The sequence below is a fragment of the Lepidothrix coronata genome, unplaced genomic scaffold (genome assembly GCF_001604755.1).
Source record: "Lepidothrix coronata isolate B3197 unplaced genomic scaffold, Lepidothrix_coronata-1.0 Scaffold100, whole genome shotgun sequence".
Classification (NCBI taxonomy): domain Eukaryota; kingdom Metazoa; phylum Chordata; class Aves; order Passeriformes; family Pipridae; genus Lepidothrix; species Lepidothrix coronata.
In genome coordinates this window covers 1,717,501-1,732,511 of record NW_016690280.1, presented here as the reverse complement: position 1 = coordinate 1,732,511, position 15,011 = coordinate 1,717,501, and the positions used below count along the sequence as shown (strand labels likewise).

Sequence of the window (15,011 nt, the reverse complement as noted above, 5' to 3'; positions counted from 1 at the left end):
AAATGTTAAAATGTGGTTGTACAGAGGCCAGAACCTGGTTTCACTGAAATATCAGCAACACCAGTAGTGCTGTTTTAATTTCACACAGGCACAAATAAATTGAGATCGTGGCTCCTTAGGTTCGTCACTTGGTCAGGGTTCAGCTGGAGAGTTTGTCCCGGTCTGGATGCCTGTGTGGGCATGGCTGTTGTACCATAACTTTGGGAGAGAGCCAACAGCACCCACAGTTTTCCCATTCTTTTGTCTTCTTTTTCCTAGGTTATTTAAGGAGGGTAAACTAATATTCAGTATGAGTGTTCAGTAAATGCTCTCATTTTGGTCCCAGTGATGATATAGCATATGGTATGTATATAATTTTATATATACACATGACACCAAATGGTTTTAAATGTGGGCCACCCCCAGAGCCAGTCTGTTTAGTAAAAGTGGGGGCGTATTTGTCTGTCTGTGATATCTGAAGAGCTTCTTGCAGGGTAGTGTCTACATGGCCGTAACTCAAACAAAATTGCACTGCAAACCAGGGAGATACTTAAATTTTTCTCCCAGGGCAAGGAATTATCTAATGCAGCTCAGTAATTATATTTCTGTAATGCCCAGAAGGCAAAGAAAGAGCGGTGTTGTGGTTGGAGCATCACTGATCCTGAGGCAGAATCCGAACGCTCCAAGACTGCTCTCTGGAGAGGTGCCCAGGGCAGCTTTTCCACTGACATGGGATTGAGGAGACGCTTGGATAAATAAATAACCATCCTTGCTAGGGACCACAGCTGAATTATGCTGCTGTCAGTCAGATCCAGGTCACCAGTGTGTTGGACTGCAGTGCTGTTTCTAATAGTGGCCTGGAGGGAGCCTACAAAAAAGATGGAGAGAGACTGCTTACAAGGGCCTGGAGTGACAGGACAAGGGGGAATGGCTTCAAACTGACAGAGAGGAGGTTTGGTTTAGATATTAGGAAGAAATACTTCCTCTCAGGGTGGTGAGGCACAGGTTGCCCAGAGAAGCTGAGGCTGCCCCATCCCTGGAAGTGTTCAAGGCCAAGTTGGAAGGTGCTTCCAGGAGCAACCTGGTCCAAGGGAAGGTGTCCCTGCCCATGGCAGGATGGTCTTTAAGGTCCCTTCCAAGGTTTCTGGCCTATGATTCTGTGATTCTGCATTCTGTGATATCTATATTGTGATATTCTGTGATTCTATATTCTGTGATATCTGCAGTGGCCATGCCAGCCTTAAGTAAGGCTATCGGAGCCATGGATTTCTTCTTTTAAGGCATCTGTGAAATGTTAGCACTTGATTCATTCCTGTGGCAAATGTCTGATAGAAGAAAGGAAAAGTATTATAATAACCTTTGCTTTATGGTGCTACTTGGAAGATCCACAGCTCCAGGAAGGGATTCTTGTATTTCCCCTTCAGCAAACAATGCCATTGCAGAGGCAAAGGAGAGGATGTGTTTCACATCATCCACTCTACTGTAGGTAACAGGGAAGTTAACATTTTCAAGGAACTGCAGAAACATGGATCTTGACTGATAATAGTAAGAATTAATATTTAATTGAACCTGGACATTGTATTAATCATGTGTATGTATCGCATTTTATATTCATCCATCACACTGTCGTACCAACACATAATAGATATTCTTTATGAGCCCAGGAAAACAGCTGTAGCTTGAAAGGAAGCAGAAATATAGAATATGTCTTTATTTCAGCCTTTGACTGAAACTATTGATAATCCTAAAGTCATAATTACTTTTCTCCCAGTGAATAAATAACTGCTTAAATGCTCAAGCCATCACATACATCAAATCACCAGCTACTGCAAAAACTGGTGTGACTTCAGAGACTTCTGTTGGCATACAAAGATGTCTATTATCCGACTCCCCGGGCTGTTGGAGGGAAATCCTGCTGGGCTCTGGAGAAGTGGACGTTGTCCTTCTCTGCTTCCCTCCCCATCAGCAAAATTGTCACCCACACTCCGATCACGGCACCTTGTCACCCCTAACAGTGACACTTGCTGAACACAGGGAAGCTCTGATAGCAGCACTAGCAGAAATGAAATAAAATAAAATCTTTTGACATGTAAGTGGAGGAAAATTGCTGCTGAATCACTGGGAGGGAAGAAATATGAGAGCTTAAGATGTCATTTTTACAGGCATAATTTTTACTCTAATGGCCTTTAATAGCGTGAACAATTCAGTGTAAGGCTGTCAGCTGCAGAAGAGAGAGAGGTACAGAAATGTGATAACTCAAACTGCCTGGAAGAATTGTTTTCCTGCTGTAGTTAATTAGCAATGTATTGTGGTTTTCCTTTTCTGTTTGCTTATCCAACGTGTGAGAGGGTAACTGGTGTCTTGGCTGTTCTTATCCTTTTATTGGATTTCTTCTTTTGCCCTTTCTGCAAATAAATGGAGTATCTTGTGACTTGCAATAACTTGCCTTTGATGTCCAGCGCTGGGCAGCACTTTCCAGTAGGTGACTTTCAGATAATAAACAATTAAATATGCCAGATGTAATTCCCTTGTGTTGAGAGAGGAGCAGCTGCACGTAATGCCAGGGGAAGCACCATCTGTCCTAATAAACATTGCTGAAAATACCTGTTTGAATTCAAAGGTCGGTTTATTTCCTGGGAAAAGGAAATCAGAGGTGCAGGGGGAAATCCAAATGCAATAAGCTGCAGTGACAGAGGGCAAGGTCACACAAACACGTTGTGGCTTTTATAGGGAGGGTCCTTATCCCAGGAACAAAGGAAAGGTTTATTCTATCCTCTGAAATCATTTACATATTGTAATCTGACTGTAATGGTCCTCACTGTCTGATAGACTCAGAAAAATATAGGTTGGAAAGGACCTCTGGAGGTCTCTGATCCAGCCCCTCTTCTCAATGCAGGGCCAAATTCAAATGCATCTTCCTTCAGTGAGGTCACTCAGGGTTGTGCCCAGTTTAATTTGGAAATCTTCGAACTCATGAGCCAGTGAAGTCAAGCTCCAAAACTAAATCCTGTAAATTATCCAGCCTCTCCATGTCCCCCATGGGAGGGATGTGAGGGATGAGCCTCACTGGCTGCCGTAGCCAAGTTCCACGAGAGGAACATTTCACCCACTGATCTAAAAGAACAGTTCCTGTCAAACACACCATTTCTTTGGAAGTGAAACTTTTCAGAGGAACAGGCTGATTTTCATGCACGCACGAAACCAGAAGAGAATGTAGGAATTATCAAATTGCAATAGTTGAATGCTTGTTTCAACATTTTTCCCCTGTGACACTTTGAATCTTGTTTCAAAGTGACTTTTAAAAAATGTTTTCTTTTGACACTTTGATATTATTTCAACCCTTTGTGTGGAATATATCACCTGATTTTATCAAAATAAAGCAAGTCAGCTGACTCCACATGACTTTAAAAAAAAAGTCTCAGAAAAAAATGGAAATTCTTGTATTTTTGTGCCTGTTTAGGACAAAACTCTTGGTTCCCACTCAAATCTTGATTAAATAAATTGCACATCTCAAAGGGCACCTCTCTAATAAACACACATAAACTGTGTGTATGTGTGCATTCACATATGTCTTATTTTAATGTGCTTAGAAAATCTCACAGGCATTTCCCGAGGTTCATAGTCCAGCTTTAGTGTGTAGTTAATTTAATTTCTCTAATTCATGATTCTACTGACCTCATAAAATTGACTTTTATGGCCACTGAGCAGTGAACCTCCCTCTATATACACATTATACCTTATGTTGAGGCTTGACTCAAAAAAAATTTCTGACAGATCATTCATTCCCTTTAGAAACAGTTATTGAAACTGTGGGTACTTCCTCAATGCAGGGCTCATATCCTATGAGGCACCATATTGCATCATTTTTATGCTTCCCAAATGTGGAAAGTATATTTTCCAGTAGGTGACTCTCAGATAATAAACAATTACATCTGCCAGATATAGCTCCCTTGTGTTGAGATGATGATCATCTCTGGGATGATCATTATTCATCTGCTAAGAAGATGTGTTCCTCTGGCATAGAGCTGAGTGACATGTTCAGTTATTTAGAAAGTCTGAGAATTTGTGGGCTCATCCTGTGTCTCTGGGCCCAAGTCCTGTGGCAGGTCTGGGGACATCGAAAATCTAAATATCAAAAAAATTTCATTGGGAACCTGAGAGAGACTGTCTGGTAAGGACCACCAAAAGTCTGCAATGGGATGGTATTTGCTGATCTGCTCTGCTTATAAATATATAAGATTTTCAGAGCAAAGAGATTTCCAGCTTTAGGTTAGCTGCACCTTCCTGATGCAGAAATCCACCTGCAGGTGGGTGGCACAGGGACCAAACAAACAGAAGAGTTGGTTTCTGACCTCTTTCAGAAAACATTTTTAGTTCATAGCTAGTTGTTATTTTAGGAGCGGGGACCTGATGAATGGATCTGGAGGAGGAAGGAGAGTGCAAGGCACATCCCCCTGATGATGCAAAGACTAGAAGCCCCATGCAGATATTTCCCTGTCCTTGTGGCAGAAGGTTAAAGCCCAGCCAGACAAGAGGTAGATTTCTGGGAGGCAGAAAGGGAGCTTGGTTATGGAAAAACACATTTCATTTTACTGACATTTTCACAGCTTTGAAAGACTTTGCAGTAACAGCTTTTAAAGCCTTGTCAAAATAAATGTCCATTGCAGTTAGGAAAGCACCAACACTGGCTCAGTTAAGGCTGAATGGAAGGAAATTCCTCCATTGCAGTACGGAGGGTGAGGACTCAGTGACTCAGTGCAGGGAGTGAGGGGGGCTGAGTATGGACTCACTCCCTTGCCCTGCAATCTCAGACAAACCACAGCATTAACCTATGCCTCATCTTCCCTGGCTGGAAAACAGAAAACACTGTTTTTTCCTTGTAAGTCACTCTGAAACCTTATTTACTCATGCTGTGGAAATTTCCTGAATTCCTTGTGTAAGAGGGAATCAACAGAAATAGGCTATAGACTCCTTTTTTCCTCTGTTTTGAAAGGCAGGAGAAAGAAGCTGGAGAAAAGGCTTTACAATTCTATTTTTAGAAGACTTGGAAGGCTCTTTTGATGACAGTGGCTCTCTCCCTTTTCTCTTTGCAGGTACTATGCTATCTGCTGCCAGCCTCTGGTGTACAGGAACAAGATGACCCCACTGCGCATCGCTGTAATGCTCGGAGGGTGCTGGGTAATCCCAACATTTATTTCTTTCCTCCCTATCATGCAAGGCTGGAATAGCATTGGCATCATTGATCTGGTGAGTAGCTAAGGAGATACACCATTCAGATATCTTTGGTACTGTGTGTTCTTCTTTAAAAAGCAATATTCAGGGAAAGGAAGGAGAAGGAAGCTGGAGGAGAAACCTTGTTATCAATGCAGAGGGGCTGTTGTGTCTTTGGAGGATACCTTTAAGGGGGTTTGAAACGACTCTGTCTGAAAGGACTGACGCAGGGACAGTGGTGACTCTGGGAGAGGATTTTACCCATCTCTATGAATCAGTTCAGTGAGTAGTCCCTTGAAAACATGCCAACCCCCAGCTGGCTCCTGATAAACACCTCAGGAGTCCTTGGTTCCCCCTGGCCTCTGCAGCTCTCAGGAAGTTCTGGCCCCTGCCATCGCAGCCCAAGGGTCCCTCCTTGCTGTGCAAGGGATGTATGGAGAGCCAGGAATCCCAGACTGCCCCAGAAGGGATAGTGCTTTGGGCCAGTCCTGCCAATATTCCCTGTCTTGGTGTAAGCCTCAGCAGGGGAAGAAGATGAAGTAAGAAGACCTGTGTAAGTAATTCCAGCAGGAGTCAATTTTCCCCACTGCACTCTGGCTTCACTTGCAGGTTCCTGCCTACAGAGAAAGGATTTCAGTTGCACATCTGCTCTTCTTCCAATGTAGAGTTGTAGGAATTAAAAATGGTAAACTGTGAAAACACCTTATTTAGAAGAGCTTGTTTAAAGAGATGTGGCACCTTCTCTGCCAAGTCAGGGACTTATGAATACTTTTTGGCTCATGGAGAATAACAGGTGCAAGCTGCTGTCACCAAGGTGCCAAAGCCAAAATTGCTTCCCATCAAGCACCTTTAGGATGGGCAGCTGGTAGGAAAGGGAGGTGCATTTTGCTTATTTTACAAGCCATGCTAGATATCTGATTTCGTTCACTGATATCTTACCCCACCTTTCCAGAAAAGACACCCAGCTGTCTGTACCAGCTTTTCTGAATGCCAGTGCAAGCCCTGCCCTTCCTTCTAACTTGCTGGTGTTCACAGATATTAGTAGCTGCATGTTAAGAGGGAGTGCAGGGTTCCAACACCAACTGGTGTTTACTTCAGGTAAACTTCCTTACACACTCAATTAAATAATTTTGATATTATAGTTGTAAAGAGGAGAAAGGATTATTCTCTTGTTAGAATAAACAAGAGCATGTAGTGACAGGACAAGGGGGAATGGCTTCAAATTGACAGAGATTTAGATTAGATGTTAGGAAGAAATTCTTTGCTGGGAGGGTGGTACAGAACTGGGACAGGTTGCCCAGAGAAGCTGTGGCTGCCCCATTCCTGGAAGTGTTCAAGGCCAGATTGGATGAGGCTTGGAGCAACCTGGTCTAGTGGAAGGTGTCCCCAAGGCAGGGGGATTGGAACTGGATGATCTATGAGGTCCCTTCCAACCCAAACCATTCTCTGATTCCATGATTCCATGATTCTAACTTCTTTCCTTCTTCCTTCTCCTTGTCCTTCCTCCTGCCACCCCAGATTCAGCAAAGACAGTTCAACAAGGCTTCCAACTCCACCTACTGCATATTCATGGTCAACAAGCCATACGCCATTACCTGCTCCGTGGTGGCCTTCTACATCCCCTTCTTCCTGATGGTGCTGGCCTACTACCGCATCTACATCACGGCGCGGGAGCACGCCCGGCAGATCCAGGTGCTGCAGCGCGCGGGGGCCCCCACGGACGACCGGCAGCACCCCCCGGACCAGCACAGCACCCACCGCATGAAGACTGAGACCAAAGCTGCCAAGACCCTGTGCATCATCATGGGGTGCTTCTGCCTGTGCTGGGCCCCCTTCTTTGTCACAAACATAGTGGACCCTTTCATAAACTACACGGTGCCGGGGAAGCTGTGGACGGCTTTCCTGTGGCTGGGCTATATCAATTCAGGGTTGAACCCTTTCCTCTACGCCTTCCTGAACAAGTCTTTCAGACGTGCCTTCCTCATCATCCTGTGCTGTGGGGATGAGCGATACCGAAGACCTTCCATCCTGGGGCAGACAGTGCCCTGTTCCACCACCACGATAAATGGATCGACGCACGTGCTAAGGTGAGTGTTTTTTTGGATGCTGCAAGATGCCTGGAGTCACTAGAAAGAGGATTTTTCCAGAGTTTTTGTACTGAATTGGTTTTGCTTTGAAAGGTCTTGATCGATTAAATGTTTAGAAAGGGAGGGGGCAAGAGAAATCCTTAGGGTGCTCAGGGAATCTGGGTTTGTAGATAACAGGTACGTGCTGGCATGTGCACTTTCTCCAGGGGTGTGCTCAGGAAAGAGTTGGGAGAATGCAGGAGTCGTGTGTGCATTTTGGTGGTGTTGTTTTGTCAGAGGGGAAAACTTGACCCTACATGGAGCACTCTGGGGAGGCTGCCTACTTCATCTTCTCTAGGAAAGGGATCACAACCCTCCTATAGCCCCTTCTCAGGTTCTGCCTTTGTAGGCCCTCCAGCCACTGCTGCCTCCTCTGAACTGATAAAAGGCAAAGGATGAACTTCTGCAAGCACCCTGACTGTGAGGCATTCATTCCATGGCTCTATGCAAGGATGGGTGTTACCACTTTGTCTTAGCAGCTTGGAAAATGCTTTTTACTGTAGCTCAGCCCCAGCCCACCCAGCCCTGCAGGAGCCCAGGGTGCCTTGTGTGGGCCATGGTACACAGTCCTGAGGGCTGGCAGTTTGGGGTTCCAGGGAATTTGAACCCCACACCTCACATCCCCTCCCTTCTCTGATTACCTCAGTGTGTTCACTGCAAGAGCAGAGTGTGTGGGCTGTTCACTGGGTGGGTACAGAGGGGCTTGGAGGACTCCGGGATGGGACACTGCTGCCTTCCCACTGAGCACAGAGGTGGGAGGCAGAGCACAGGAGGAAGGGAGGGAGGTACAGTTAACTCCTGTTAACTGCAGAACAAACTGCAGAATACTGCAGTCTCTGAATAGAACCAGAGGTGTTTCTATACGGTTGTCTAGAGGAGATTTTGTTCTTTTGGTAGATGGGTACTTGAGTCTTCACACCCAGATAAGGACTTGGTAACTGTCTTAGTGTTCAGAGCTGAACCCTCCCAGAGACTAAATCAGACACAGAGCACTTCCCAGCTGGGTCTGATCTGCTGGTTTGCCCAAGCTCCCTTCTGCAGTGATCTCTGAAGTTTTAGAAAGAGTCCTGAGCCATATAATGGATGGGGGATGTGGCAGGGCTTGTCACAACCTTGAGACAGACCTCTCAAGCTTTCTAAGTCATGAAGGACATTACAACGTATTTATCTCCTGCTGATTAAAAACTGTTTGGTGACCATGATCCCATGGTCCCAGAGCTCTCTGTCAGTGATGGATGTGTGGCACTGTGCCATGCTCAGCCTGTATTTCTGTCAGATGCTCCTCTGATGCAGTTAGGAGTGAGAGAGCAGCCCTTGTTGGGGACAGCTCTCCATCCCACAGCGAGTGAGCTGGTCCCCCTGGCTGGGGAGCTGCAGGTGTGAAGGCTGAAAACACATCCCTGCAGGGGAAGAGAGCTCTTGCTCCCATCCCTGGTTCACCAGGGTAGCTCTGTGCTCTCAGGACTGCACCGAGTGGATGCAGGGACCAGCACAGTGGCTTAGGCACAGAGAAGGAGAGAGTGGTGTCTCTCTTGAATGGCAAACGCAGCAACAGGATGGTTTTTGCTAAGTAGACAAGGCAGAGAGAGGGCAGGCAGCCTCTCTCCTGTGAGGGCTGGAGATGTAGAGGGCAGGGAGCACATCAGCCCAGAAGCTGAATTGCTTCGGTCTGTGCAGGCGTTTGACGTCTGAGTGTTGCAGATGGCAATGCCAGTGACTCCTCAAGCCTCTAAGTTGTCTCATTGCTTTTGCACTGTTACCTCTCTGTGAGACTTCATTTTCCTGCCTTTGTCCCAGGAACAGGAAAGCTCAGGCCAGCAGAGAGCTGGGCTCCAGAGAGAGTGATCAAGCAGTCTCTGAACACCTCCAGGAGGGCTGAGCTGCTGCTGGTTTCCTTCATACTCTGCTGAGTGTTCCTAAGCTGACAAAATCCTCATTTTGAAACTTTTTAAACACATTGATGTCCCTGTGGTGGCCAAAGCAAATCTGAGGAGTTTCCTCTAAACCCAGGGGTGCCAGTGGTCTCAGCCATCCTGGCTGGCTGGGAAGGCTCTGTTGCACTGCAGGAAATAGTGGATCCCACTATGGAGCTGACAGCACGCTTTCTTTTCCAGCTTCTCCCTCCCACTTGTACCCCTCTATTCCCACACAGAATTATCCATAGAAGTGTAGACAATCCTACAAATCCAGGTGTGACAACCATTGCAAAGACTCAGTAAGAACCAAACCCACACAAGGCATTGTCCACTTGCAGCTTTTACGAGTCCTGTTACAGATAAGAGGGTGTCAACTCTCTCCAACATACTCATGCTTGACTTAGATTATGTCTTGCCTTTCCATATCACTCCAGCCCTGCAGAAGGCACTCAGTTCCCACTGCTGCATTCCCTCCTCCCTCCGTGTGCTGGAGGGAGGCAGCTCTGCACATCAGCACTTCAGAGAGCAATTACGTTCTGTTTTCCTCAGCTTTGTGACTGATGAGAAAAGTGTGGCTTCTTTTCCCAGTGCAGATTCTGCACTGATAATGGTGGAGGTATGGGGATTAAAACCAAACCAACTAATTGTAGTCTGTGGATAGTTAATCTCACTTGAGAAATTTTTATTTCTTCAGTGTTTCTCTCTTAAATGCCAAAAAGGTTGGAACCAGCACAAATGGTGGAGGAATTTAGTAAGGCAGGTTCTCTCAAGACATAACATACATTTCTTTGCTAGCTTTGAAATACAAGGGGTTTGTGCCCAGCAGCTGAAATACTGAAACCTTCCTGTATGGGCTGGCTTCCTACCAACCCCATTGAGGAGCTGCACTGGGGACCTGACTCACACACTTCTTTTCTAACCTCAAGTTGTTTCTTCCCAACCAAGAGCTTCTGCAGCTGGGAAGTTGTGCAAGTGGGATTTTACAGCTGCTTTTTGTACCCTGGCAGAGGGTGCAGTGCCAAGAAGGACAGACCTTGTGGGCAGAGTTCCTGTCCCAAAAGCCACAGAGATTTGCCATTTATATTAAGCTGACATGAGCCATTTGTCCTGAGAGGGAGTCAGGAGTGGTTGACTGTAAGTCTGGGATTTCTGACTGCACTTCCAATCTTGAGAGGATCTGAACTTTCCTTCAGCTCTGCACCATTCTGTCCTTACTCACACCCACCTCACTGGTGTGTTTGCAAGGGCAGGAGTGTGTTTGTCACTGTCAAAATTCAGGCTCTTGCTCTGGGATGTCTCTGACCTGGGAGTGCCTTCCAGGCAGGAAAGGCCTTTCTTCTTTTTTTCTTCTGATAACTTTAGTGTCAAAATTTTCTGACATTCCCAATTTGGGATTTTTCACATTTGTATTAGAAATGGGGGGGGGAAAGAAGGAGGAGCAGAGCTCAATAAAACATAGCAGTGAGAAGAGGCAGACGCCCTGACCACACACAGATTTTGACTACTAGGGAAGCAGTTCTCATCCCTTCTTTTGTTTTAATTTATTTTAAGTAGTCTGTGAAGACTGTGATGTTCTGGGTAACCCAGGCAGGGAGAGACTTTTTACAGCACAGCTGGGACCAGTCACAGCCCCAGTGGTGATGGGGCTGAGGAGCAGAGACTGCACAGTGGCTTGACCATGATATGAGGGTAATTACAGCTTTCTTAATGCCATGGCAACCACCCCACTTTATCCCTAAATTATGAACCAGAAGATGGGGAAAGGATTTCCTGTCAGTCACTCGTGTTGTTCTTGAACTTTCCATCAGCTAGTGTGAGACATCCATTCCTTGAACAGGGCAAGACATGGTGCAAAATGTGTCTTGAGGATGTCACGAACAGTCAGGAGACAGACCTTGGTTAGAGTGGTATCTGTGTGTACAGTGGGAAAGTGTATAAGAACTAAATATTCAGCTTCAACAGAAGATTTTGATTTGCCTGTTTTCCAGGTTTGCTTTCTGAAAGTGTAGGAATTACCAGAACCCCTATTTTTATCCCTGGCTACTCATCTATTTCAACTCTGATCTGTACCATCAGAATTCAGGCAAGACACGTGCAAATGTTGAATTGAAATCTGCAGGGGTGGGTACAATCTGAAATTCACGCCCAATTCATTTTTCAATGGCTGAGATTGCAACTCAAATGTCACAAAGGTTTATTTCTCTGGCTGCGGCACAAATTGCATAATTCATTTTAAATATTTGCAATTCATAGTTATAATAACCTATGGTTTGGAATATCATTCACTGAAAAGACTTGGGAATCATTCTGGAAAATGAGTGAATAGGAGAATTTACAATGAGCACTCAACTAATGTATGGCAGAAATTAGTACAGTAATGAACTGCAATAGATGCAGTTTCTTGATGGCTGTACCATGTGTTCATGGGTTCTGTGCATCACAAGACTGAAAGAAAAATTCCAGAATAATCTGAAAAATGTTGTCTTGCCCTTTAAACAGATTGTTTGTGTATCGTTTGTCATGCATAGATATTTATTCAACACAAAGCAACAAACTCGTGCCTTCATGAATCACTGAACCCCGTTCTGCACAAGTGGGTGGGAACCCAGGTCAGCATCACTTGAATTCTTGGATAACACAAGTTTTGAAATTTTGCCACAGCAAAGAGGATGACTTTGGGTGAAATGTATTTGAGCAATGATCAGAGTAGACAAACTCTGGAACATTTGGGTCAAGGAGGTCACTTTGTTGTGTTCCCTATTTCCTCTCAGAACTGCAGTGCTCAGCACAGAGCACTGTATTAGTCTCTTCAGGGAAAGCTCTAGTGAGAGGTTTATTTACCACTCATTTTCCTCACAGAGAGGTCTTCTCAAAATGTCTATTTTATTTCTCCAAAGTAAAACACATCCTTATTTTTCTCTTAAGAAAGCCCAAACTAACAAAGCTGGGAGAAAAAGAAACATGCACCTTGGGGCTGGAAGTTCATTGTCTGCATAAATACAAAATCAGATAAATAACCCCCTCAGCCCACACTCGTGTCAACACTCTGGAGGGGCAAAAACCCTGGGAGAAGTGTGCAGTAAATCCTGGTGTGCAGCTGGAGCACTGCTGTGCAGGGTTATTGGTCACTATAGGGATCATGAGTAATTGTGCCAGTAAATCTCCTGAACTTCAGCCAGCTCTGGTGTTTCCCTGCTCTGTTTTAACAGGCACCTCAGCAACTCGGGTCTCTGGTTTTTAGAAATTTAGCAACTCCACACAGATCTGTGGGAATAAAAATAAATCCATGCTGGTTGTAGGGAAGAGGTCAGAGTTGCTGTGGAGCAAAAGGATAACTGATTATAGAATCATAGAATGGTTTGTGATTTGTGGCTCTCAGCCACCCTTCCCCAACAGCTGTGCACAGGGGTGGTCCTGGGGATGGAGCAGTGATCCCTTCCCACCTGCCATGGTGGGATTTCTTGGGCTCCAGTTGTGGCTTAACTCAGAAAACACACAGGCTGTTTACTCAGAGCTGCTTTCTGATGGACCTGGCAAGTCTATTTCCAGGATCTGGGTTTTCAGGTAAAATATCTCCTCCTGTTCCTGTTCTCTCTGGTCCTTCTTTAGGCCCTAAGACAGAGATCACAGAGCTTCCCGAGGCAGAATAACTACTTGTCCTCCTCTTCCTCCTCCACAGCCTTGGGTGGTGCCAGTGATGGGGTTTTTCCCTCCAGCCAAGCCCGGTCCAGCCCAGTCCAATGCAGTCCAGCCCAGCCCAGCTGAGCCTCCAAACCAGCCTGTCCTCTGCTCTCCTGCCTCTCTTCCATGTCTCCCGAGGCAGAGCCATCCCATGGTGTTTGACAAGCCCCAAGCTCTCCCAGCACAGATGTTTTTTGGCGAAGGTGCATGCCAATTGTTTGCATTCCTCATTCACTCTGCCAGGCTGCCTGGAGACTCCTCCAAATTAGTTGAAAGGGTAAAATCCAATATTTATTGGTTCTTCCAGAGTTTCTGAAAGGTTTTTTTGTTTTGTTTTGCTCTTAAGGAGAAATAGGGAAGCAGCAGGTGGGCACCTGGGTGTACAAAACTCACAAACATGCCCAGCAAGGGAACAAAACCCATCAATAACAAACATGTTATTTGAACTTGGTTTGACCAAATTTGAAATTGGAAGTGAATCTTCACTGTGACTCAGTTTTTAAACACAAAGGATGCACATCTTCAATTTAATTTGTTTCTTTACTTTAGCTATAATTGCAAGATAAATGTACTTCCAATGGGTTTTCCCCCTTTACACAAACTGTAGATGTTGTATGATTTTTTTTTCTTATCACTAAGGTATCATTTAGAAAAGAATTTCATTGACAGGATGCTACTGCCCTAAGCTACAAAGATCTTTAGTACAAAGCCATTCCATTAGGGTTAAACTTTCTGACTGGCTGGAACTGCCTGGGAATTTTAATGATCCTGCAAAATGGATCAGAGCTGTGATACATGTTAATGTCTTCTTTACTACAAGTTCGTTAGCCCCAAGACAGATCATTTGGACTTGGTCTGCTCTTCCCTTCATTGCCTCAGCCCTTGGTGGTTCACACTGCATTTGCACAGGTCATTTTTGGAGGCATTTTGGACTTGCTCTGCTTGTGGGACTTGGAGCAGGTCCAGGTTGCCAAGGTTTAGGGTCTGTGATGTCCTTTCTCCAGCAGTTGCCTTATTAATGGGACTGACAGGCAAGAACTGGCCCCCCTTTGTGAAGGTGCTGATAAAGCACATGCCCACTAAGTTCTTTTTGGACAGTTTCTGAGCAAAACCTTGAGAAACACAGCAAATTATGCGGATTTGAAAATGGGAACTTCAGTGTTATTTCACTCATTTTGCCACAGCCCTCTGGCTGAGCCCTCTGGGCAGTGCAACAAGAGGCTGCTCAAGATATGTTTTCGGTTCAAGTATCAGTTCCTTGTGCCAGGAGAAGCAGCTCAGGACCACAGGCCCAGCACAGCTGTCTGGTTTCACCTGGCAAATGCAGACTGGGAGGAGATCTGATTGCTGTCTGTAAATGCTAATATTGTTAACCTTATTCAGGAGATAATTTGGTTTTCACTTACATTTCATTAGCTGCAAACCTGAAAAGGGATTCTATAAAATACAGGAGATAATTAGACTCAAGAACAACTAAAAAAAGAGTTTTGTCCTTTTTTGACGGAGCTTTCTTGTAATTTTTTTGTGAAGCATTGCCAATATTTACAATCAAACTTATGTTCCAACTTCCCTGGCATGATTTTACAACTTGGCATCAGCCTTCTCCACAGTCACAGCCTTCTAATATTCACAAACACCGTGACTAGAAGTTGTGAGGGATTGTAAGCAGGGCACAGAGAGCTATAAATATCAGTAGGTACATGATAGCTCAGACAGAAGATATGGGCTGAGTCAGGGAGTGCAGGGGAACATTATACAACCTGCTGTGCAGGATCCACGAGCAGAGGAGCCCTTGGGTCCAGCAATGTAGATGTTCCACAACAGCTCAAGTTATCACCTTAAAATAGTTGCTCGTGTGGCAAAGGGCTTGGCTGTGTGTTGTTCTGTGCAGCATCAACCAACCTACAAACTAAAAGATGACACGTGATCCCCTTCTGCACAGCTGTCTTCTTCCTTTCCCCTCTCCCTCATCCAAAGAAAGCTGTGTGTGTTTCTGTGTCTCCTGACTTCTACCAGTATGTGACTGCACAGGGCACCCTGTGGCAGTTGGTGGCACAGGAAACTCCTCCAGGTAGCTGATGTGGTGCCTGCAGAGGCT

The 15,011-nt window shown here is 45.3% G+C and overlaps 1 protein-coding gene across 1 annotated transcript in view; it reads left to right on the top strand.

The window, feature by feature from the left end:
* HTR4 (5-hydroxytryptamine receptor 4) overlaps positions 1-15,011 on the top strand; it is an 89,260-nt gene that overhangs the window by 45,034 nt on the left and 29,215 nt on the right. Inside the window, exons 5-6 of the mRNA XM_017822855.1 lie at positions 5,073-5,226; positions 6,709-7,277. Of these exons, the coding sequence (XP_017678344.1) occupies positions 5,073-5,226; positions 6,709-7,277 (723 nt within the window). The remainder of the gene's footprint in view (positions 1-5,072; positions 5,227-6,708; positions 7,278-15,011) is intronic.